At 28.5% G+C, this 27,454-nt stretch overlaps 1 protein-coding gene across 1 annotated transcript; it reads right to left on the bottom strand.

Moving 5' to 3' along the window:
• Positions 1-60: 60 nt before the first annotated feature.
• LOC114131918 (uncharacterized) lies at positions 61-27,290 on the bottom strand. Its single transcript, XM_027997262.2, has 9 exons — positions 27,178-27,290; positions 25,969-26,578; positions 17,889-18,013; positions 15,646-15,945; positions 8,382-8,717; positions 1,583-1,684; positions 1,266-1,385; positions 691-768; positions 61-614 (listed from the first exon to the last, which is right to left on the bottom strand). Exons 3-9 carry the CDS (start codon positions 17,994-17,996, stop codon positions 420-422), a joined length of 1,239 nt encoding a protein of 412 aa, XP_027853063.1. The 5' UTR covers positions 17,997-18,013; positions 25,969-26,578; positions 27,178-27,290; the 3' UTR covers positions 61-419.
• Between the last annotated feature and the right edge of the window lie 164 nt (positions 27,291-27,454).

The raw sequence follows: 27,454 nt of genomic DNA on the forward strand, positions 1-27,454 counted from the left end.
TATCAAATATTTGATATTGTAATCCTAATGTCTACAGATAAATAAATTAAAATTAAAATATACAAATAGGTAATTATATATATTGTTTATATATTTATAATAAATAAATTATAATAGGTCTTAAAAATTAAAATAAATACATAAATTTTCTGATTGAGAGTTTGTTCTGGTATCCAAACGCCACTGCTGGTTTTATTTCACTTATCTTCAGTGGCGTTTTAAAACCAGGACCAACGTACACAATAATAAATTAAGCTCTTACGGGCTATTTCTTAATCTTAGCGAATTAAAATGACAAAAAAAAATTATACTAAACGTATATAATTTTACTTTCTATAGGACGCAGGTGATAGGGGTTTTTTCGTGTGACAGACGACGCGTTTGAGCATTTCGTTGCTGATAAACACTTGCGAATCGGCTTACAGTAAAACGTCCAAGTCTATTGACTTGTCACCATAAATGTAATCGAACACTGTTTGTTCGATAGTATCATCCTCCAAGTACTGTGAACTTCTCATAGATCGTTCGGACGTCACCATGTTGTCTTCGCCGAATTCTTCTGCCGTGTAACGATCTCTGATGTCCTTCATTATACACGACTCCAATTTTTTATGCTATATTATCGAATATAATAGTATTATTCAGTATCATAATATTGTAATTATTATTTGTATTTGATCATTAACGTACTTTATAGCATTTGAAAAAGAACATTGGCCGTACTAATTCTTTAGCGAACTTGTCTTTCCTCTCGTCCGGTACGCACATCTGATGACATATAAATACGACTGAAACATTAGCTACTTAACCACCACAAAGATACACATTAGAAGATAATGCATATTTAATTCAAGTAAAACAAATATTAAATATTAAAAACTTCTATAACACCAAATATATTGTTTTTAATTAATAGGTATGTATAACCTATTATACCTATTAGGTACATGCAATTAATTATAAATGTACACATAGTTGAAAAACTGTTCAGAACACATTGAGTGACTTCCATAGTAACATTTTTTTACAGTAAGTTTCAATATTATCGTTTATATTATCTAATATGACTAAATGATTGAATATCTACATTATTATACTCGTATATGAAAAGAAATTATTAGAAAAACCAAGTATACCTTTAAATAGGAAAATAATTCAAAAACGTGTTAAAATTAATTTTACAGAATAACTCCGAAATGTAAGGTTTCGTATTAGTTTACAACATAATGTTTATAAATGTAGTTATTTTATGAATAGTATATTACCGAAAACTTTTTGCAATATGTTATACCATCGACCATGTCTTGTTTAAGTTCTTCGGCGATCGGTAACCTCATCACCCTGTCGTTCATATTTTCATAGTCTGGTTCCATGTTTTGGTTGAGCTATATACAAAACGTCATGTTTAAGCCAAGTATTATCTTTGTAAATACAAGAAATTGAATTGTATTTAATTTTAAGAATTAAATAACAACTAAAATATATTCTTTGTATTTCTCAATGGTAGACATTTCCTTGTTCACCATATAAGAATAACTAACAAAAAAAATATCCACAGCAATACATTAATAGATATACTTACATAACCAAGTTCCTGCATAACACATGTAACGTTTCGAATCTTTCCGGTCATTTTGGCAGCCATCGTGTCCATCTGGTTGCGGACGTCAAAACCTCCGACTCTCTGCAAACGTAAAATTATCTAGTTAATTTTATTAAAAGTCTAAGAAGTATAGTCAGGTAAAACAGTTTTAAGACATTGTGCATTGTGTACTCGTTACTCGACATATAGACATTGATAGTATACCTAAACTATAAATTATAATTAATAGCAGAGGTTATCCTATACCGCAGAAATACCATATCCATTATAGAGTATTAGGTAATTGATAAGACTTCACTTATACTTACGTCAAAATACATACTATAGGCGGATATTTAGTAGCCGGTTTAACTACTACATAAATTCAATGTGCATCTAATTCATTGGCTTCTCGAGAAACTTACTTATTATAGGTTCCTATTTCTACGTATTTAGATCTATAACTATCAATAGGTAGTCGTTTTCACATAGGCACGAACACATCGTATAAGTTGTTACCATTTTTTAAATTAACCTTATCAATGGAATCCTAAGCATTTTTAAAGTCAGCTATGGTGTCATTATTGTAAAAGCAATGCGATTGTGATTTTCTTACAGGTCCGGCAAAACGCGATGGCAAGACCATTGCTGGTCGTTAGATTATTTTGGTCCCACCCCGTCATTAATTTAATGTATAAAAGTCGATTGCGTTTATCATTTTTTGTATATCTGTGCGGAGACTTCTACGATAACCGTCTTACCGGCGTCTGTCTCTGTCGTACGTTTTACCTGTGCCCATTATTAACAAAACAGTAAATATTCTACAGGGCTGATATGGCCGATTGTCTCTTACACGTGCGTACAATAAGGTATAACAGTAATTTGTTCACTGTCAAACTTTATTCACTTTATGTTCACATTTTTGCTACTATATTTTATTCTTAAGATAAACTCATTTTCTCTCAGACGCAGTTATCTAAAGCCTCCAAGGAAGGTCTATTTCGTTTTTATGATGTCCGTGCGTAGACATTTATTAAGAACATTTACCATATAAGTAGTAAAGAGTAGGTATACAATATGATGATAGGTTTTTTTTAACTTGTATAATTATTATAATTATATGACGAATAAGATGATATTATATAGTATGTATGCATGGATAATGGATATTTTAAACCTCTTGGCCTAGTTCAGAAGTTAAAAAATTAATTTTTAGAACAATGAAAAGAGTTTTATAGATAGATATAGCACCCAGCAGGTAAAATGAATATTTACTGGCGGCTACTCGACCTGCATCGAAACTGAAATCTATCTGTTATGCCCGACCGTTTTTTACTAAAACAAGTTCTTATATAGCTCTTTATATAGTTGAGTGTCCACCCGGCATAGTCGCATTAGAAATACGTCCGCTATACGGTACAGGACATTCCTAACTTATGGGTACCGGTATACTATTATTATTATGTTATGTATAATATGATGATAGTAATAATAATAATATGATATGTATCGTGCGTACGATACACCACCATAAACTTATTAACCTACTACGTCGTGTCTGATATATATCTAAATATCTTTAGTACGTATGTTTGGCCCGTGACCATTTCGTAATAATAACAATAACGATAATAATTTACCGTATGACTGTCTGTAAAACGATGTCTATAGTGTCCGTTTTGTATATTATTATTTATTGTGTACGGTGGACTGGCCATGTTTTGCATCTTATACTGCGAGTGTCGTGTGCGATTGTGTGTAATATGAGATACTTGGTTTGTTTTTTTGTCGTCGTGCGACAACGTATAGGTAGATAGGTACCTAGGTACATCGAAACGCGCGCGATGTTTCCAGTCACGTTTCCAGTAGTAATTTTTTTTTATTGTTTAACCGGCATCCGGCAATTATTCAACCGCAATCCAGTAAATGTGTGTGTATTATAATATTATACTATTATCGTTTCATTATGCATACGTTTAATATAAGCGGACACTGGACGACGGTGTTAAGAAAGACGACGGTATTCACAGAGGCACTGAGCTATCTATATATAGCGTACATAAATTACATACCTATATCCATATTATATTACTTACTTTTCGGTCAAGGGCATTCACAAGAATTATTTTAATGAGAGGGAGGGGGGTGTAAATAATTTCCCACTATACACGTATAATGTATATTATATAGTATAGTTTTTTAATTACATTTTTAGATAAACGTAGATTTAATGTAAACCAATGGAAATAATAATTATTCAGATACATATTAGGTATTCCTAATAGGTTATATAGTATGGTTATACTGTAGTATACTGCAGTCACTATGTTATATATCACCTTTTTAAAACACTTGCATTCTCAGTGGTGTTTATAGATATTCCTATTGATTATTTTTTTTCATCAATATTTCTTAAATAATAAATAGGTACTGGCTATCAGCACTTAAAGTGGTGGCGAGGCTTACTAGTATTTAATGCTGGTAAATTTTAAATAACTACTGGAAAATGTACCGACTACTAACAGCGCGTAAAACTATACATTTTATAAGGGTATAATATTGTGCAGATATAGTCATGTATAAATATAAATATATCATTTATATTATCGAACTATATTATATACGGAGTCGTAAGAGTAAACATGCCACTATACGCAAATATATATATATGAACACGCATACGTTGTAGTTTATACTATATGTACTATATTATATTATATTATTTAAACGTGTACATGGCATAAATCTATTTAATACATAAATAACAGTTCCTGTATTATCTTATACTCTTACGTTTGTTTAATAACGGTATAGAATTTGTGTTGGCGTGCTCATGTGTGAATTCCATATCACTCGTAATGAGTCCGGCTCACGCCTAACGCAAAATGATCACATCGCATATTCGCATATAACATTTATAATATAATAGGTACCTATATAGGTTGATTCTTTTATCGAACAACACTCATTATTTCAAAAACTATTAACATTTTGTGAATACTTCTTTTATATTATAATTTACGGTTGAAATAAAAAAATAAAAAAAATATATAGTTAAATAATATAAATATATATATTTTTAAGTTTTCACCTTTTTGAATAAAAACTAACATTTTTAATTTCATATTCTAAAGTAATATATATATTTTTTAGAGAATTTTGATACATTTACATCTCAATTTTAACGAGTAGGTAATGATTAACAACTACTTAAAGTTTTGTTGAGTGGAGTAGAAGACATATCATTTTGCGGGGTACTTGTGACCCTTATACCACTCCACCCCTCTATTACTTTAGAACAATTATAGCTCATAAATTATAGTCGTTCGAATTAAAATTAAAATTTGTGTATTCGATTATTATTTCCTGCTGGATGTCGTTGATGATTTAAAATTAACACATGCTTTTGGTAAGATTTATGATCATATATACACACACACACAAACATTTGTCGTGTAACAATAATAATATAATGTACCTATAGGTATATGAATTTATATAATATTTACGAACATTATAAATAAATTATGTGCGACATTTTCTTAAAGAAATCATTAAAATACATTTTATAATAAATTGATCCTATGAAATTTGCATATAATATATAATATAAAATCTTCATATGCAAATTTCATAGGATCAATTTATTATAAAATGTATTTTAATGAATCCTAACCAAACGGAACTAAAAGTACTTGAATTTTTGTTATAATGATAACTGATATTATTGCTTTCATAATTTTTTGGCATATCTATGAACCTGCCAGATACCAAATATACAAAATATATAGTTTCCCGGGTAGTTTAGTAACATTAGGTGTGTTAAAAATAGATGGGGCTTTATTTATTTTTTAATACAATTAATGTTGTCATTAGTCGAAATATTAATCTCCTAAAATTATGTAGGCGATAGTTTCAAGTTTCAACATAATGTAATTTTTCGAAGCAATTCTTAATTTATTTATGTTAATCTGTCGTTTTCTATTTTATTTAATTTATACGTGTAATTTGTTTTTTTTCTTTTTAGTACAGTCTTAAGTTGAGGAAAAATCAAACAAATCATATGAAACAATGTTAGATCTGAATTGGATGGTGATAAAGAAACACTCCTTAGCCAAAGATTCATGAACTAAAAGAGCGAGATATCCAAGTGAATTGTATGCTAAGTACATAATTATTATCATATTATTATTTGTTCAACGTTAAAATATATAATATAATTCCAATACTTTTGCACATAGGTACCCCGTATGTATATTATATACTATACAGGTACTCGGTGGCGTAGCCAGGGGGAGGTTTTGGGTTTTCAAACCCCCTCCGTTTGGCTTTTAAAAAAAAATTGTTATTATAATGTATATAAATGTATAGTTTTGTTCATGTATTAGAACAAGTATATCTGTTAAGAGTTTTAGTTTTCTCATACATTTGTCGTATCTATATGCTGTAAAGGGTCATTCGCCCAACCTAAATATGAGTTGTCTCCAAACGAAGCGTATAAAAATGATTGTATTCTATACTATAGCTGTCTTAGTGATCATATGATTAGTTCAGCTTATCCTTATATTTATTAGTTTGATATCTACATTATATCCTTTCAGATAACGGGGTTGTTATTGAATCACTGCACGCATGATCGGTAAATGGGCAACACGATGGTCAATTTGTATATCATTTTTCTATGAGATCCGTTTATTATTTTATAATATGTTTTAAGTGAATTGTGAATTTTTAACAAAATCGTATGTTAAAAAATAAAATAGGTCAATATATAAAGATAAATTAATGTGGTCATTTTGCACTTAGGTACCTATAATAACTGTTTTCAAAAATTAGATTTAAAAAATAAACAAAATAGGGAAAATGTTTTGAACACACGCATATACATTACACACATAATATAGGCTATAATATTTTATAATGTTGTTTTTATACAATTTATACTTTATATTTTATATTATACCCTTGAATTATTTAGTTTGGTAAATATTCACTTACAAAGGTAATCAAAAAAAAAATAATCGAATAAATTTCAATGTAAACAAATTAGAAAAATACATGAATATTGTCTCCGTGTACATAATTCTATTATTCAGCTCAAGAATAGAATAATAATAATTTAAAATATGTATGGTCAAGTATGATATATTTATAAAATATTTTTAAACTTATGAAAATTTAATCTTAAAAACTTGTTGGTGATATAGGTATTATTATCATTTTGTGTAAAAATGATTCATTATGAAATATACGAATTATTACCCATTGATAATTAACATAATAAAGTTATTGATTTGTTTATTGTAAATAATATTTCTTAAATAAATATTATAACCATTTTTAGGTCAATCTTCAATGTTCAATTTAATTTTGAAATCTTAAATATTTATATTACATATCTATCGAAGTCGTATAATCGTATAGGTAGTGTATAATGATATACAATTGCTTACACACTTTCAGTTTCTTAAAATGTCTATGCTCTGGAAATGTCACTCCAAAATGGTAATATATAGACTATTAGGCTACAACTTATACGTATATTATGAGTATACAGTATTGAAGTAAAGACTTCAGTATAAGATGAACTGCTTAGTAGAATGCGGTAATGGCAAGTTACTGAACTGTAACTAATTTAATAAATATCTGTATGTTAAAACTGGAGCGAATTATCCAAGTATCTTGTGGATTTGGATGACTTAAATGATACACCATACGAGTGGGATGCAAGTTTAATGTTTGTAGGTATAAGTATAATACATTATTATACATTATTTGAATAACCTTTAATCTCTATAGTACTGATAAAAATAACATTAGCAGTTTACTTTATGGGTTTCCTACAGGTTTCACGATTAAAATTTGCATCCAATGCATGCATAAGAGAATTCATTGAAGAAAAATCGTATGCACTATAATTTGCATAGATTGCTTACTGAAATATATCACATATGCAAAGAAAGCAAATGCGAAAAAAGTATGTATAAGTACTTGATATATAATAATATAGGTAATACATTTATGGTATATTTTTAATATAATAGTCCGATAGTCCTACATTTCAACCATGTAAAAAGTAAAAAAATTTATTTTGTCAAACACGCTACTATAGGTATGTTATTGACTCAAATTGATTAATGATAAAACACGAATGTTATATATAGACCTCGTATAGGTTTGACTTGAGGATGCGATTTTCAGTTAAAATTTTAAACACTATTTAGGTATAATAGCCAAATATAAATTTGCATATTTTCTTCTAAATTTAAATTTTTTAATACCTGCAGTACGGAATCACGAATTCGATTAAATATAAACTTTATCGATAACCGATATTTAACTATAATAATCGTTTAATTGAGATATGATTAGTTGGGGGTAAGCCTATAGTTAATATAGGTTTTATTAATTTACAGCCTGCAAGTGGTGTAAAAATGTTCCCACACCCCCATCGTCCATTTATTGGCTGCACGCGTTTATATATACACAATGATTATTTTATCGCAAACTATGGGAAATATCTAGTAAAATACTTCACAGAGATTTTTTTTAAATAATTCATTTCAAATGTTTAAGAATCTATTTCAAACTTTCTAACATATTTTAGTATTTTTTACTAATTTTAATACCAATAATTGTTCTCAAAATTTAAAAACTCCTAGTATATTTATAATTTTCTTATGCACCTATTATATGTAACTACTATATTATAATGTTCTATACGCGGTGTAAAATAATCACTGTATATAACACGTAATTTTTGCCGACCTTATATTATCATTATCACCGCTAAACTTACCGAAGTCCGGTGTGTGGGGAAGAATGGTTGATAGTACGGTTGGTACATTTGACCGGCGGCCATCATGGGATACGGTCCAGGATAGGGCTGTTGCGGAACAGTGGATATTCTTGGCAGATACATGTCGTTGACAGGGTTTGATGCCGTGTTAGGTGGATAGAATAGAGCGTTAGTCATGTACGACGGTTGTTGGTCCATAAACGCCGATGTCGATCCCGACGTCCACGGTTTGATGTACTGCTGTTGTTGCGGTTGCTGTTGCGGTTGTGGTTGTAGATGTGGAGCTGATGCCGCAGATGCCGATTGCGAGTACGTCTGATGAGAAGACTGTTGTTGCTAAAACACATCGAGCGAGACATATATATTGGTAACAAATTATTTATATAATTTAAGTATATAGTATAATAATATATAGCTGGTATATAAAACTTGGTACATAGGTATACCTACAGTTTTAGAAAACCATAGACGCAGTAGAAAAGTTCTATAATACTTATACTCGTATAATATGTGTGATAACTGATAATTATAGTTCTAAAACCGTTTTGTTTTATTTCTTTTAACAATATGACGCACGCGTGTGTAACTACTAACTCACTTTCAATATAATATACCTATTTATTATTTTTAAGTATTATAGATATAGAATATAGATAAACCATATACTAAGTATATACCTGTAAATTAACCGAATACATGCAAACAATTTAATAGGAGGTAAGTACAATTTGCGTTCAAAACTGTGTTTAGTTAAAATTCATAAGTTTTCGATTGATATTCAACGGTATATACGAGTAACAATTCACACGATTATTTTCGATAAACGTTCATTGCAATATTTTGAATGCTGATAATTGCAAAAAAATCAACATATCTTCTGAGCCTTAGAATAATTAGTAAGCTGTCTATTTTATTTTTGAACCTCTATAATGTTACGGATTTTAATAGTATTTATAACCTACTTACTGTATTCTCTCACTTTACCAGTGAAAAACTGAATAAATATAAAACACTACGCTATATATTACATAATAGGTGTATTTCCGTTCACGGGCAAATCGGAGTCAGTATACTTCTTTTTTCACTTTGTGAACTAATTTGACCTAGGCGGGTGACTTGTCTGTCGCTTGTGACGGATTGGATGGAGCACTTGATATAATTTTTAACATATCTAACTCCTCCCTAAACTTTTCCAAAATACCTATCTTATATCTAAGAACAATTAAAAATTGTTGTAAAAATACATTCATGACTCATGACTTATGTATATGTAAATACTAAATAGATTATAAAAATCTCTTTTGTTTCTTTAACCCTTTATATCAATGAAAAATACTCGACTTTCGTAAGTCAAAATAAAATTTATGCGTGAGCATTGAGTCATTTAAAGGTATATAGGGATTGAAAAGCGAAACTATTAATTCTTTCCAAGTCTCAAGAAATATGTAAGCCAAATTTGGTGCCAATTGGTTTAATAATTTCCAAATCTATTAGCATGAGAATTTACATTCGTTTGTATAATAATATATTTATAAGTTTTAGCTATATTTAAATAAATCAATGATCATGATAGTTTGTAATAATGTAATCGCTTTAGGAAGGTGATTATTAGGTGAATAGGAATACAACTGCGGGCTGTAGGTATTTTTATGATTAATCTATTACTGATAACTGATTAAATGAAAGCAGTGTCGGTGAAGATGATCGCGGACGAGTCAAAAAAATTAAATTCTACCGCTGCGCCTTGCCAAGTTTGACTGCCGAATAAGAGTCATTTAAAATACAACCGAGGTTTGCACAGGTAATCGTCTTGCAGATCGATGCGAAAAGGAAACGAGCCCGGCTTGACACATCATGGGACCCTGGTACAAATCTAGCGGTGTCGCTGAGGTGACACATACTGTATACGGAAATTATTATTTTTCCTCGTGGAAGGGATGCGTCCGGACATGCTCATGCGCGGGAATGTGCGATGCAGACAACGACACCAGCGACACGGTGGCAAGACGCTACGTTTACGTACAAGTATATAAAATTACATGTGCACGAATAATGTTACTATTCCTACTAACTTCGGATATTTTTGGTTGTAGTTTTATATTTTACTTGCTAATTATAATTTTCCAGTTATATTATTCGAATAGCATATTTTACATTACATACACTTTCAGATTTCAGGTAAACCGACATTTCTTGACTAGACTAACAGAAACAGCATGCTATAGTTACTTCAGATGTTTACAATAAATAACCTTAATAAACATAATTAAATTTTCTTAACATTCCTTATAACTTATAAGCAATTTACTAAAATGTTTGAAAACTTATTTTTACGTATAAAAAGTTAAGTACGGTGCAAAACAATATAATATACAAATTACAGATAATGTTACCAGAAGTAGGCACATCACTTTAAACAGCTTAAAGTTTTAAACCAACTTTAAACAATTTTTATTTAATAATGTATTATTATTTTAAAAGCCATTATGAATTATGATCAAATGGGTTAGCTTAGGTTAATTTTTACCCCTACTCGATTTTTATATAACTCAATGGTATTATTTATTATTATGTATTTATGACAGTTTATTTATTAAATACCTACAATTTTCTTGGATAGATGCAATAGTTAATAATTAATATTTACTTAATATATATCAATTCCATGATATTTAACATAACATTTGTAATATTAAATGTATACTTTATAAGAGGTATACGTTGTATTTTGTGAAAATTTATGCAAGTTATTAAAAAAAATGTGAGTATTTTCTTATGTTGAGTGTTTATTAATATTAAATTGAATTTATTTCAAGTATAATAAATCATAATTTATTATTGTTATGCGAGACAGTATACAATGAACATCATTAAAATAAATTACAAGTATTTAATACAATATTTAACTAGTAAGTATATTGATTGAGAGTCAGTATTGGTCTAATAATAACACGGTATGGTATGGAAATATTTAATATTGTAATCTATTGTAATTACACGCGCTCAGGCGCGTACACAAGGGGGGGGTTTAGGGGTTCAAACCCCCCCCGAAATTTCAGGAAATAAGTTTTATTATTTATAACCTTAGGTTAGATTATATAAGAATAAAAATTTAAAACCAAAACCCCCCCAAAATATTTTTTTGTGTACGCGCCTGCACGCGCTACATGCATAATATAGTTTACAAGCTTAGGTTTTGAATTGTCTTTATTGGGTTATTTAATAGCTGTTAATTTATATAATATATTTCCAATTTTTGTTTAAAGAATTTTTATACAATGCCTACTCAGTTATGGATAAATATTATGGATGAATTGATGTGACAATCGAATGCAAAAGTTGATTACTATTCTTTTTCATAATTGATAAAAATACTAAAACTGAATATTAATAATTATTTAAATAAGGTAAAAAAATAAAAGAAACACGCAACTCCATTTAAAATAATCCTTATAGACAGTATCTACCCGAGTTTTTAATTGTATACTTTAAGAAAGAACATTATTTTTAAATTATTATACTCTGCATAATATATGACAAATGTATAATATATTAAAATAATAAAATATCAAATATAATATTATACTAACATTTATTATTTTCAAATATTTAAATATAAGAACTACTATAGCATCTAAAACAATTCTCTAGCATTTCACTTCATGGATCTAAAAAATTTACAAATTGTATAATATTTACGGTTGAAATTACATACAAAGGTAACTGTGTAAAAAAATAAAATACATATATATAATATATAATATATTTTTCTGAATACTGTACTAGGGCTAAGTGGTTCAAATGTTATAATATCACTTAAGAAACACAAACATCGCCTAACAAAAACGTTATCTTTGTTAAAAAAATTATCTAATGCGTGTATAATATATGCCTTAATATGGAACTTACAGAGACTATAATATTTCTTAAAATTTTATAAACTTATGAGGTGTTAAAATGACAACCAAAATTAATTTTTGTCTTACATTTTCTTTGCATTTTTTTTATATTTGGGTAAAAGCTTCAATTGCAGAGGTTCGTCTTGCAATTTTAGATACTATATACTTATTATACTTAGACTATTTAGTCATAATGTCATGACTCATGATATAGCAAATTTGTATTCGACAGAATCAATTTTATTTTATTAGCTTTAATGTTAGAGTGAATTGACCTATTATAGAACTTTAAAGCAAGAATAATATCTAAGGTACCTCATGGGTTTTTATTAATATTTTAATTTTAAAGTGAGTTATAATTTTATAATTATGCATAAAATAATCTAATTCTAAAATATTCATAACTTTCTACATATATATATATTATATTAATTATAAAACTAAATAAATATCAATAATAGTCTAAAAGATGCCATAAATAATAGTTTTATCATTAAGTTAGCAATTTCAATTTTTATGCAAATTATACAAAAAAAAACAATTAAGGAAATTATCATTAGATCACAGAAAAATTATTGTATAGTATAATATATAATATTTAGGTGATACATTATAATATATTCTCGAACTTTTGAATAATGAGTTTTTTTTTTACCTCTGTAATGATTATTATTTTGCAATTATTTCTATACGTTTTTTATCATGCGTAACGACTTCCTGTTAATTTGTCATAACACATTATGTCCACTGACTCCTTCTTAATGTCCCAACTCAAAGATAATAAAAATATGAATCACATTTGTAGTACAAAATAATTATATATTATAAATGTACATACCTAGGTATATAATTACGCGAATGCTATGTATCATTAAATTTGAATTTTATACGTTGTTTTTATTTTTGATTTCACTTCCGATATAAACTTCTCAACGTAACTCATGTTTCATTAAACATAATATATTAATTGCTAAATAATTTATTAGGAAGTAAAATACATTTTTAAAAAATAGTAAAATTTGATAGTATAAAGTAATTAATAATTATTAATTTATTTATTAATGTTATAAAATAGATCCTTTTTTAAAGTATTTAACTATAAAAATATTTGAGCGGTTGGTAATTGGGCCGTGTTTTATCTGTCTGGTTCGTATAAAATATTTGTTTACCTTTTACTACCCGGAAATTGGTCCAAAAAATTAAATCTATATTTATAAAGTGTATCCGGAAATCACGTATAATACCTGTATAATACAAAAATATACGAGTATAAAACGTTTATTAACTAATAATTTTTTTAAATAATGCCATACAGGTTTCACAAATTTAAATTTTTTTTTGTCCCTCATCGTATTTTTTGATTTTATTAAGAACATATATTTTTTTAATTAAAGTTCATTTCTCGACTTTTATACTTTTACACTTCTAATTTTAATATACATTTTTGATTGAACTCCCAATAAAGCATTAAAAAAATTATAAAGTTTATAGGTAAATGACGTATTATATTAAATATTATTTTATTAAAATTTAAAATTTAATGGTGTCTTAATTACCGTACACAATAATAAAATTCGTTGAAAATATAGTGGCATAATCACTGGGTCTAATTATTGTTATAAATGTAAAACAATAGTGGCCCAATTACCGTATACCTTTAAAAAAAAGTTAATTGTAACCCAATTTCCAAGTGGCCCAACATTATGTATTCATATTGAAATTAAACCTTCTTCTATTTTAAAGTTGTAAAATTCAATTTTATTTTTTTTAATAACTTTTACCTAAAAAATATATTTTAATATTACATATTGTTATATTGATAATCTAATTACAATTTTAAAATATATAATTTTATATTTGACATGATTATAAATTATACTGTGGTGGCTCTTAAAATTTTTCAAAATTTATTATTATTACCCGATAATGTTTACTTTCGTAGATTAGTTTTTAATTAATAGACTGAATGAATATTATTGAATAAAATATGAAACTTTATTATTCATTTGAGTGTAATGTATTTATAAATATAAGTAAATTGAATTATATTAAAAATGTAATCTAAAATAATAAGATATTATAGATATTACTTATAAAATAAAGCAATGCAATAATTACACATTATTTGTGTGATGATTGCTATGAAAATTATTGTGCCACTTGCATCGATGGTTAAATTAGAATATAAACCATTGTTGTTACTTCCGATCTCGTCAACCGAACTATTATATAATTTTTGTGGTCCGTAACGAACAAGCAGAATTCAATGACAAATCTCAATGGTAGGCGAAACTATAACATAACTACTATGTGTTTAATCGTGAAACAATATACCTATAATGTTTCAGGATAAAGTAATATCTATTCGTCTTAACTTTATCAAACTGAAACTTTGCAGTTGGTATGACTCTATACATAGGTGTACCACATCGGTACGAACGTGTTTTTATTTGTTTCAATAAACCATTGACTGTTGAAAACCCAAACATATAAGGCCCGACTAAGAGTAGTTATTGAATCAAAAATATTTGAGAAGCTAGAAACGTGCACGAGGTCTTCAGACGTGGACAATTTGATGAATAATTTTAACACTGACGGTGAAAATGTCGGTCCCATATTTAGCTTACAAAATAATTGAGAAGGGTCCTTACAAAGGCCGTTTTGTGTGACTACACCGTTACGCTATCATGACGAATTTCGAATACCAGACGGTGGACTAGTTCAGTCCGGGTCGACGTGACACAACGGGTGAACCGATAACCACGAGGAAGTCGACGACGAGCCTGCTATGACCGTCAAAGACGTACGATTATCTAGCGCTCCCTTTATTTAATGACTTTTATTGTATTTTTTTTTAAAACCTCTAACTTTATTGGTAACTATGGTTATTATAGCTGTAAGTTATTTGTTACGGTATAGGTTTGTGTACCATGTTTTGTTGAATGTAGGACATGGCTTCATCGCGAAGAACCCGGCTGATCACCCATCCGAGAGCTAGCTGCAAAACCGGACGGTGCTTAACCGCAGCACTATAATCAGTGACTATGGCCAAACACTATGTCACACTGTAACTCAAAGAGTTGTGTGAATGTTGGTTCTCAACTTTCGCATTATTTTTTTTAAGCTTAAATAACATAATAATTTATCTATAAGATATGATTCATCATTATACCTTTTTTTTATAATGATTTAGGTGAGGTAGAAAATAATTCTTAATAATGTACAATTTATATTAATATTATACTTTTTAACCAATCAACTTCAAATTTGTATCACACACGATTACACGAAAGCGATTTAGATTAGTAGGTATGCTCGGGTATATCGATCATTTTATTTATTTTAAGAAAAATATTATTACTCACCAGATGCTTGTTGTATCCGGCGAGAATGGCTTGCTGAAGTTTCGTTATATCAATACCACTAGCTTGCGTCTTACTGTAAGGCGTTTGCTCCTCTTGTGGCTTGGCTTGATGGTGCTGGTGTTGCTGGTGGTGTGTGCTGCTGAATTCGTGTATGCTTGACGGCGTTGCAGCCAGTTTCAGAGAGCCTATGTTGGGTGTCGGTACACTCATGGGCATGTTGCCGTTGCACTTAGCTGTAGCGATTTTCATTTCCTTCCGAACTTCTTTTACCACCTCCGGTCCAAAACAGTTTTCATACACCTGATGATATAATATAATTCAGTAATACACTTGAATAAATCGGTATGATTATTAGAAGGTATATTATTATAATAAATTGTCACGTTTTCTTTATGTTTCATAGGTGGACGATAATTAAATCTTAAGTTTGTTTTTAAAGTATTATACTTAGTTATACAGAAAACAGAAGTTCTACTCTGAAGTTAATATTTATATATATTTTGCAACTCAAATTTGGAAGAAAAAATCACCACTCAAATGTCTTCTAATTGATTCTATATAGATTTATTAGCGTGGTTATAGTACCTACTTCTGTATATGCCATATGGTATTGAAACATAAAAACATTCTACCTACATCACAAGATTGGCCATTTAGCAGCTCATTTTCCGCTCGCCTTACCGAATTTATACTCGTATAATTATGTATGTGTAAAATGTACACATAGATAATAATAGGTACTTAACTTAACGCATAGTGTTCTGGGTATCATCTCAATGAAATTTTAATTATTTAATCTCTCGATGGATTTTCAATGATTTAAATTGGTTTAAATTGCTTTTTGTTTTAGAAAAAAAGGAAAGAACCTTCATTAATAGTTATATTATTTGGTTCAGGGTTTGATTGGTTGTTCAAATTATATTATCTACTCAGTAATGAAAACATTATTAATTATAAATATATTCGTAGTTATTAATAGGTATCTATATTATGGCATTGATAGGCTTGTGAAGTTATGAGGTACCTAACCTATATGATGATGGACTTCAGAGCGTGAATAATTATTTTTCACTTTTAGTATTTTAGTAACAAATTAGAGGCGTTTTGTTAGTACAAATTTCAAAACAAACAATCACAAAAAAATCAGTACATTTTATTATTGAAACAAATATTATTATTGCACTGCAATTTAAAAACTCAATTTGGATATTATTTTTAAAATAAAATTACTGCAATTATTTGATTTTATTTTTCTTATCAATTGAAATTTTAATTTCATTAAAGTATATATTATTAATTACAATAATACACAGAAGGTGTAAATGGTATAATTTTCGCAGAAAATATTTATTGCTATATTATAGTATTATTTACTGTTAGACATTTTAATATTACCCATAGATACCTATAGCTAATAGCTGCATAGCCAATAGACCGGTTATAATAACGATTGAACGATTTAAAAATAATGATATTTATTAAACGTAATACAATTACCCGGTAAAGTATTTTTATTATTTATTCTGGCATATTTATCGTTTATGTTATTAAAAAACAAAAACAGCATAAATAATATTTAATTTATTTTACCTCACTTTTAGAACTATAATAATAAAAATAATTTACGAGTCGGGAAATATTTTATTTTATACTTATATTGATGTTTATTATCATTATGATATTACACGCCTTTATTAGCTACATGCCTTTATTAGTATACAACATGCAAAATATAAAATAAATATTGATACGTTATGGGTTTCAATAATAAATAATAATTAACTTTAGAATGGTATTGAATGTTAATTTAACTTTTTATAAATTATAGTTTATTATAACTAGCAACACTGGAATAAGTGGTTGTAAGAGCTATGCAATTTTAACGTATTTTATATTTTTAAACGTTATATTAGACTTAATAGTATTCGTAAATTATTTCAACTATTTAACTTCACAAGTTAAACAGACAACCGTACAATATTTACAGTAAATAATAAATTTATACTATTGTTTAGACAGTACAGCCGATAGTAACGTCAGTATGTCACACGTATGAAATACTTGAAATAAAAAAAATATATTGTTATTATTCGTCGAACCATATAATAAAAATAATTGCTCGTTTATGTCTGGACTCTGGAAGTAACCATCTCTTTATAAATCCACTACTGTTTTAATCTTACGTAATTTGCAAAACACATGTAATATAATTATAATATTTCATAAATGTGTGTGTGTCGTACCTTCATCATGGCGTATTTTTTTATGAACTTATCATCGCCGGATGTGAACCCTAAGTTCCCGTTTATGCATAGCGCGCTAATAAGCGCAACAATCCGGAACACGTTCATAATAGTATATAGGTACTCTGGAAAACAAATAAAAAACAATGGTTATTCTCGTGTATTATCTTATAATTCGTTGTAAGCGCACTATTGTTTGAACTCATCATCATGTATGAATGTAAGATCACTGCAACGAGTTTAAAAATAATTAATTTCTGATACTGTTCTGCAAACCATTTATAATTGTGTAAAGCGTACAGATACCTATCTCGCCGCTTCATAACTGTAAACACTATACGATATTTATTTTGATTTAATTTTAATACCGTAATATTTTTTTATATATACTAGCGGATTATCTCTTGTGCACACAATTACATTTGCTCGTGTTAATTTAGTAATTAAAATATTTGCATGTGTTTATTAAATAATATTAAACAATGAGCTGTCGTCGTGAGAGAAAAGATACCTATTTAATCTATATGTGTAATTTATAATCTATACTGCACTAGAATATATGTACTGCAAACGAACAGTGTTACAGTGGACAAACGGTGGAAGATGTCTTAATCGTTTGATGATTAAATAATTAAGAGTGAGTAAACTAGCGAGGAGAGAGGGTGGTGTAGCGACTTCCCCCGACCCCCTTTAAACTCCCCCTGGGTACACGTAATTTGAAAATTCTTATGAAAATTTTTGAGTATTGTCAAATTTATGATATGTAGTTGTAAATTGTAATGTCTTATATGCGGTTGTATAAACAGTATAAGTACCTATATTCAATAAACCTACTATATAAATGAAGCTATGAAGTGATGATGAAAAACGAAATGATCAGATACTTATTAAGTTATAAGTAACTAATTATTTTCTATTAGAAAAGAAGCATACGTTTTTCTCCTGCGCTTTAGTATATTACTACAATAATTAAAATAATCCGCGATCATTTGCAAAAAAGAGTTCGATTTACATAATAACGGTATTTATTATAAGTAGGCACGGAAATCGCGAAATATTAAATCTTATATTAGGTATATTACTATAATATTATTTCAACAACGTTTTATACGTTTGTTTGTCATTTTCCACTGTTTCCCGTTATGTATAAGATATAAGTGATATAACCATGAATTCAGATCACAATGCACTGTGACGATCAGCATTGTATATCAAGACGTGGCAATAAGTTAATAATATAATAATATGGTACAATAATTTACAACGTGGTCGCGTGAATTACTCGTTGCGGTGTTACGGTATAGAGAACATTTTTGCCAAAAATTTACCACAGCGGTGACCACCTTGTACTGCTCCTATATATGTCGGTTATGTCGGTAGCATTTAATTTATTATTTCTTTTTCAGACATGAGACATATATAGGTTTAATGATCATATAAAAATTTCTGTTCGCAAATATATATGTTGGTGAGAACTAAAAGAGGTTTTATTTTTATTATATTATGTAAATTTAAAACCTACGCGTATATTAAGTAATAATTTTGAGCTTTTAAAGGAAAATGCCAGCCTTAGTCGTACTACCTACTAATTATGTTAATACTTTACAGATAATGTTTTAAATTTTGTACTTATTCTTAATTTTTCGAGTTGATTGTTCGTTTTTAATACGAAACGGAAGCGTAATAGTTAGGTATTACTATATACAAGGGTTTGTTTGTGTTTTAACCGTTTCTTTTTTATTTTCCGTGACAATAATTGCATCTCGGAGATGTGACGTTTTCGGGGACATTATGCGTCTTATCACGGTGGTATTAATTGATGTTTGTTAAAATACGTTAAATGTGAAATGAAAATGAAATTTTCATTGTACCTATACATTATTTTGTTTGCACACGCCGCCGTATGTGTTTTGCACAATTTTCGCGAAACAAACACTGCCGCGAATGGGACCCTGGTATTCGTTTGAGCCGCGAGTGACACAACGCTCGTGACCGGAGGGACACGACCGTCCGTCACGCATAGGTCAGGGTCGCCGCCGATCACCCGGGCAAATGGCGCGCGCGTGTGTACGGCGCACGGTCGGCCATGCACTTGGTCGGGCAGGTCGCGTGGCTGATCATTTTTCTACCAAATATTTATCCGGAGGCGTCGCACGTGCGATTCCGTCGTCGAATAATAGTTATAAATAATTACCGTCGTTATATTATTATTAACACAAACGATCACCGTACACACGTTACATAGGCGTCTATAATAACATTGCTAGAATAATATATAGCTATTGATCAGTAACAGTCGTCTCCCCAAGAAAATCTCGATTTTGCACAACTACACGAGCAGTCCTGCTGCGACTATGAACAATTTTATTTAGCCGTAGGTATCACTTAATAATTAAAATAATATTTTAATATTTTTTTTATTTTTATACATTATATTTCATATTATGATATTTAATTTTAAAACGTTAGGTTAAAACGTGATTTTATACTTTGTATTACAATGTTAGGATGATAATATATATGTATATGTATATATAGGTCGATACCGTTGTTGTTAATATTAGGTATTATACACGGTGGTCTGTCGTCACACGTCAACGAAATATTAAATTTTCAAAAAAAAAAAGAAGATATACATGTATATACGATTACCTACTAAATACGTTCCATTTTTCCGGTTCTATCGTTTTTAAGTAAGTCCAATATAGTACTATAATGTGTAATATATAATATGAAATTCAATGATGACATCGTAATCCCTATACTCTCTTTATTTTTCTTTATCGATGTTTTACGTAGATAATATGTGACGATTTCAAAATACTCATTAGTCGTTCGAATAATACCGACAATGTTACGTAGTATTGAGGTCTTAATAAACAGTTTTCCCAATCTTAGAAAAAACAAACTTGGAAGATAGATGGTCATGATGGTGAGATATCAAAATGGCAAATGTACAATAACAATAATGTCTATAGCTTACAGTATACTGTTAATATGAAAATAAGTATAAAATAAAAATGTTACTTTGTCTGTAGCAAACATTTTATTCGTCACTACTGCAGGTGTCGTCTAATTATAAATCTTAAGTAAAGTAAAAACCAATCGCGCGTAACGTTTTCCAAAAGATTAGGTGCGCAAAATGATGATAACGTATCGTATAATTATTTATTCAGGTGTGTAATGTGTGTAATGTTAATCGTTATAGTATGTGCAGAACCGTGTGGAATCGTCGGCTATGACTTATTCTCTATCGCCGATGACCGCTATTTCATTACGTTCTGCTGCGGTTGGCATAATTATATTATTATTATATATTATTATCATAATACACCGCAACGCGTCTCGCGGTACCGCAAACCCCGAACAGAGGAGTTAACTTTATAATGGACATGCGTCAGTTTCGTTTGTTTTGCGATGGAAATACGTGCCGTTATTATTACGGTTTCGCGTGTACCTACGGATATGCGTCCGAATAGTTTTTAAATTATAGGTATCTATATAATATTATGTACTTATTATATAGAACACAATATATATTGTTATTGGTTTAAGTTACAGATTATAGGAGAGTATAAATTATAATATGGTGTTATACTGTGTTAGTAACTATAGTGCGTATATACATTTTAGATTATAATAATTATTATATTTATGTCCATATAGTTCATATACCTCGACTCCAAAAGCGCGAGTAGGTTAAGTTCAATTTTGGTGGGGTGGGGGAGATGAGTTTGTAGGATTTTAGTATTCGACCCCATGAAAAAGTTTTGATATAGCAGCTATATATGTATAATATGTAGGTACAAGACAAATACCTGATACGGTAGTTGCTATGAATCAGAAGTACCTACTCTATATTTATTGCTAAAAATGTTTGTATTTGTTTTAATAATATGGTTTAATTCGGAATGAAAAATGTATTGTAAAATGATGTATACGGTGTATTATCAAAGATGTATACACTTAGGTAACTATAACTATGTACACTGTACAGAAATCAACGATAGTATTTTTTGTATTCATATTGTGATTATATCAACGCGTAACATATATCTGTCAATCTAGATACCTATTTCCAAGTATTTACTACTTATCTATACATTTTATTTGTTGTACGAATAATATATTTATTTGTGTGTGTTAAATGTTAATATATATAATATATATAATTATATAGGAATTTCGTTTTTCAACAGTGTTGTATACTTTTATCTAATATTAAAAATAATAATAACATTTGGGTGACACTTTTTATTTTTTACGTTGTTTTTTTTTCTAATATGTATTCAAAAAGAGGCAATGCGAATCTGATGTAATTATAACAACAAATAACAATAATAAATAATAATAAACATTTTACGTTTTCATTCGGTTGAATGATTTATGTATTATATGGTATTCGTACTATAACACTTTATAATAATTTTACACCATCTGTACAACAATTTAAAAAAAAAATCTGTCTTACCAATATATAATTATAAAAGTGCCTTCCATAATCAACACATTAATGAGTTTGTTATTTTAGTCGAAAAACCGAAAATACTCAACTTCATATAATAATGTTCTATTATAATTTACGAATTGTTTTAAAAAATGTTAAATGTTTAAAAAAGGGCTAGAATTTATATGCAATAAAAAATTATAAAATATGCATTTTATTTACCAAAATATGCAAAAATATACATTTTAATTTTTAAAAGATCACACAAAAATATAGTTACAAAAAAGAATATTTATTTATATTGAAATACACCAGTGATTAGCTGATTGTCTTAATATAATTTAATTGAGATTAAAAATTAAAAATTATTTATTTATATTTTGCATGCATTAATTATTATTTTAATAATACAATTTATAATTCACGTTCAATAATAGAAATACGTATGTTATATATGCTACGACCACATATTTTTTTCAATTTTCGAATATAAATTATCGGCGAACGTAGTGTACCTATTGTATCATGGCTCATGGAATTGTATTTATAAAAATAAAATTTATGTTTGACCAAAAAACCAAATTATATACTTTGATTAGTTAATTATTATCAGATTAAATATTATAATAAATAACATCATACTAAATATGCAATAATACGGAAAAACTAAAAATAGTACCATTTTCTTCAGAATAATATAAACCGATGTCATTACTCACTAAAGCTCCATTTGAACGTAACAAAAAAAAAAACATGCTGTTGCACATACAAATCCTAGCTCTGGCTATAACCAATCTACATTTTACATTTCTTTAGTATTTATTCTATATGTAAGCAATTTGAATATTGAATCAGTTTTTCAACATGTGTAGTAATATAAATATATAATACGTATGACTATATGACAGATTGACAGGTATAGGTATATATATTATTAAAATTATTTTGGTTTATATACATTGATTAAATCAGCATCGGTACTATTCATAAAAGATTTTTGTTGATAAGTTACTCGTTTTTTTCTGTTTTCAATAGGATTGAAATGTATAACAAGTGATTATTTCGAGAGTGCATAAGTAAGATGCATGCCACTTATCGAATAAGTTGTGCTGTTTAAGTTATTCTTGACATATATTTCTAAATCGTTTGTAGACCACCCAGAATAATTCAGTTGAGTAGCATTATTATACTATGCATTTATTTATATCGTACCTATATAATATGTATGAAGTATTATGGACAGCCTCATTGTTAATGTGAGCATATGAGAATTTATTATCCTGTACAATATAATTCTAATATACATATTTTGTTTATCATGTAAAGTACTAGCCATTCGTTCAACTTATACAAATAAAAAGTTTATATTATACTATAAGATGTAGTACATTTTATAATTATATCTAAATATAATGTCGTTCAGTACAGTGTTAATAATGTAATATTCTTTAAAAACGAAACCGCACTACTTGCTTTAAATAATAACTTCGAATAAAATATACAATATTTATCGAATCAATTATTTTAAAATACAAATTGAGAACAATGAGAACACACCAACAAATAAATAAACTATATACCTAGTATCGTATAACATATAGGTATAGAGCTTATGACATAAGTATAGGTATTAAAAATATCATTTTTAAATAGAAAGTTATATTATTATATTGATATTATGGTGAAAACAAAATGCTTTATAGTAAAATAATAAAATAATAATCAACTATCAAATATTGCAGGTAAGTAGATGTTAAACTGTTAAAAATTGACCATATTATAAGTCATGTTTAAAGATTTTTTGATATAAATTTATATGGCCCAGATAGAGGATATCAACATTTTCAAGTTTGAAACTATGTTTGCTATATTGTCTATTAGTGTATAAATATAACCGTAACGCTAAACAGAAATGTTATTATGTTTTTAATGACTCGAAGTGTGTCTGCAGAAATTATAGGATGGGAGCACCACATAATGATTTTAGAACATTAATAATAGAGAAAATAAAATGTGTGACATTTTTTTAAGTAATCGTGTATTCATGTCTACCTATATAAGTATGTATAGGTAGGTAATACGTTTTCACACATTAAACTCACGTTATAATAATTTAATCGTATCTGTTTCCGTTATGTGAACAGATCATGCAGTCTGTCGGACAAAAGAAACACGTTAATATAATATTATGTTGTGATGGAAATTTGACATGTATGAATCATTTGATTGAGATTGTTACGCTTGGAATATCTAACCACTCCTGATATTATTATATTAATTCGAATAATAAGTAGGCATACATGTTCGTCAATATTCATCTTGTCTGCACATTTTGAATACAGTACTTAATTTATGCAGGTATATATTTTTATAAGTAATGTGATCTATTTCGATTGCTAGTCATCTTGAACGAGTATAAATTTCGTTATTAATAGACTTTATCGGAACTGTAAACAATAAAAAAGACAATAGCTGTGAGCTGTAATTACAACTAATACAATCAATTAGTGGCTGTAGCGGTCCATGACGACCTTATGTTTACACGTAATGGTTAGGTGTTCTCACTGAATCGGTAAAACGTACACATTGTGTGTATTTAATTTAACGGAAGTAAACAAGTAAAACTCGGTCAAATTTAATATTAAAAACAAAAATTTTGTTGTGACGACGTATACTATAAATAGTAATTCCTAATGATTTCTATGTACTTAGGATAAAGCTTTGATTTTAATAGAGACTACTGATATAACTGCGACCTAGTTAGATTTTGTTTATTTTACGTGCCCATATAAATACAAACAAAAGTGTTTGTCCAGTAGGTATTCACTTCTCCTAATCAAACGTTATTAGAACGGTCAATTACATGTAGGTATCGTTAAATTGATCGCATTTTCTATTTAATGACATCATTAATTATTTGCTTTGTATAAAACGTAATAGAATTTAAAGGAGAAAATAATTTTTGAATTAAAAAAAAAATCTATATTGATTACATATATATATATAATATACTTAACCATTTACAATTATAACTTGAGTATCTTAGAAATAAATCTTAAGATTATTAATTTTATTTTACTTGGGAAAACATTTGGTGTTGATTATTATGTTTGGTTTGTTTTTATAGCAATACATGATTATGATTTGTATTTTAATGTCTTAAATATTTTAATATATATTACCCTTCACATGTTTTAAAAAGTAAATTAGTTAATCAGGTAGTATTATTGAATATATTATTATATAATACACGATATACCTACTCAATGGTCGTACTTACAAAAACTAAACTACAAAAGAAAAAAATAATTAAAAAATAGTTCAATTATTGTAGTATGAACATTATATTAACAACACTTAAAAAGAAATTTTTATTTTTCCCGATTTCAAAAATATTCTATACATTTTTACGTATTGCTATAACGTTTTATTTAACAGTAACTTAATTAAAAGAGTTAAAAAACAGAAAATAAATTTTATAAGTAGGTAACGACCTGCTGATTTGTATACATAGAGTCGCAGAAGAATACCAGATAAACTATTACGCAAGCATACTGTGTGACATAGGTATATGTCCGTTATGTATAAAAATAAAGCTAATAATTATAATTATAGTACAAAATAAACACTTACGTGAAGAGAATTGAAGATTTTGCTAGTCAGACTTGTTCCCAGAAAAAAAAGGAGACGATCGAATCTATCCCGCGGAAAACTGACTGCTGAACTCGAACGTGCAATATACCGACTGTAAATATTTATCTTATATTTCCACTGTTAATGTCGCCGTAAAACTATGTATATTGTGCCGTATTTATCGGACCAGCGATACAACAGCACTGTAGCGTGTTCAATGGACGGACGGACGGATGAACTGTAGGTATATATCCTCTAGATCGGTCGCCGCCGTTGCTGCCGCCGACACCGCCGACGACGACGAAGACGTTTATGTAGTCGGAGAGGGGCCACGATAGTACATGGGTACGGAAAAATTATAATAACAGTCGTGTCTACGACTCAAGTATCACACGGATTCGTCAATTTCGTTTTCGGGGTTGAGCGTTTTGTGTTTAATTTTGGGCGCGATGGCGTTTTCGATGATAAACCGGACGTAGGTATATATTATGATGGATTACATTTTTTTCTAATTTTCTTGTCGAACTTATTATGCGTCTGTAGTGGAGTTTATTGCGCACACATAAACTTGATTTATTTACATCATCCTTAGGTTGGGTTCCTCTTACAACTGAAGTTACAAGAAAATTGTTTTTGAAATATAGGTGTAAGGTGTACAGTGTACATATATATTAGTACTATAGTATTTTTTCCGCGGTATTCGCTAACCAGATGACGTATGATAATAATTAACGAATCTATTGTCAATCACAGTACTCTTAAGTACGCGTACATAATAAAGGGAACGGATGGGGTAAATGCATTGCCGCATCGGGTTCCAAATTTTAGAGGAACGATTGGAATAGATAAATTGTATTTACAAACTGAATTTTCCTCATCCTACAAATAGTGAGGTTTATTATACAGTAGCTTATGAACTATCGATTTTAGTGGTTTTAGTGGATAATATCAATAATAATTATACAGCTGACTTATGTCCCCAAAACAGAACTCAAGTTAGGTATCGGTAAAATTTACTACTTGAAGAAATGAAGAATATACCTTTTTTTGGGAAGCAAGTATAACATGCAGCCCCCTACCTAGTGATCGAGATAAAATTTAATGGTGTTTAAGTAGCTATTTTTTGGTAAGAAAACTTATTGATCATCTAATAGCAAGTATTACCGTCGAAACAAGAACTTTAAACGCTTAAAAACATTTTTTACGTACTTGTATTTACGATGTTTTGATAATTTCCGTAAGAATTGAAACTTAAAAGTTAAAACTATTAAACATAATGTTTTTACTTTTTACTATCAATAAAATGTCGTGTTCAATAGTTTCTGTTTAAAATATATTTAAATGCATTACTTATTATTAATATCGATAAAATTATTATTTTTACAAAAATACCTATCATATTTGTTAATTAATAATAATTGGTATTACATATTTTTCTTATTAAATAGGGATCAGTTACAGTCTTACTTATGATAGAAATGAAATA

This window comes from Aphis gossypii, chromosome 1 (assembly GCF_020184175.1).
Source record: "Aphis gossypii isolate Hap1 chromosome 1, ASM2018417v2, whole genome shotgun sequence".
Classification (NCBI taxonomy): Eukaryota; Metazoa; Arthropoda; class Insecta; order Hemiptera; family Aphididae; genus Aphis; species Aphis gossypii.

What these genes read in the sequence shown, in the direction of transcription:
- LOC114131918 (XM_027997262.2), bottom strand. Translation starts at nt 17,996, where the DNA reads ATGAACGTGTTCCGGATTGTTGCGCTTATTAGCGCGCTATGCATAAAC. An exon ending in AAAAATACGCCATGATGAAG is followed by an intron (nt 15,946 to 17,888) that starts GTACGACACACA and finishes TTATATCATCAG; the next exon opens with GTGTATGAAAACTGTTTTGG. An exon ending in CCGGATACAACAAGCATCTG is followed by an intron (nt 8,718 to 15,645) that starts GTGAGTAATAAT and finishes GATGTGTTTTAG; the next exon opens with CAACAACAGTCTTCTCATCA.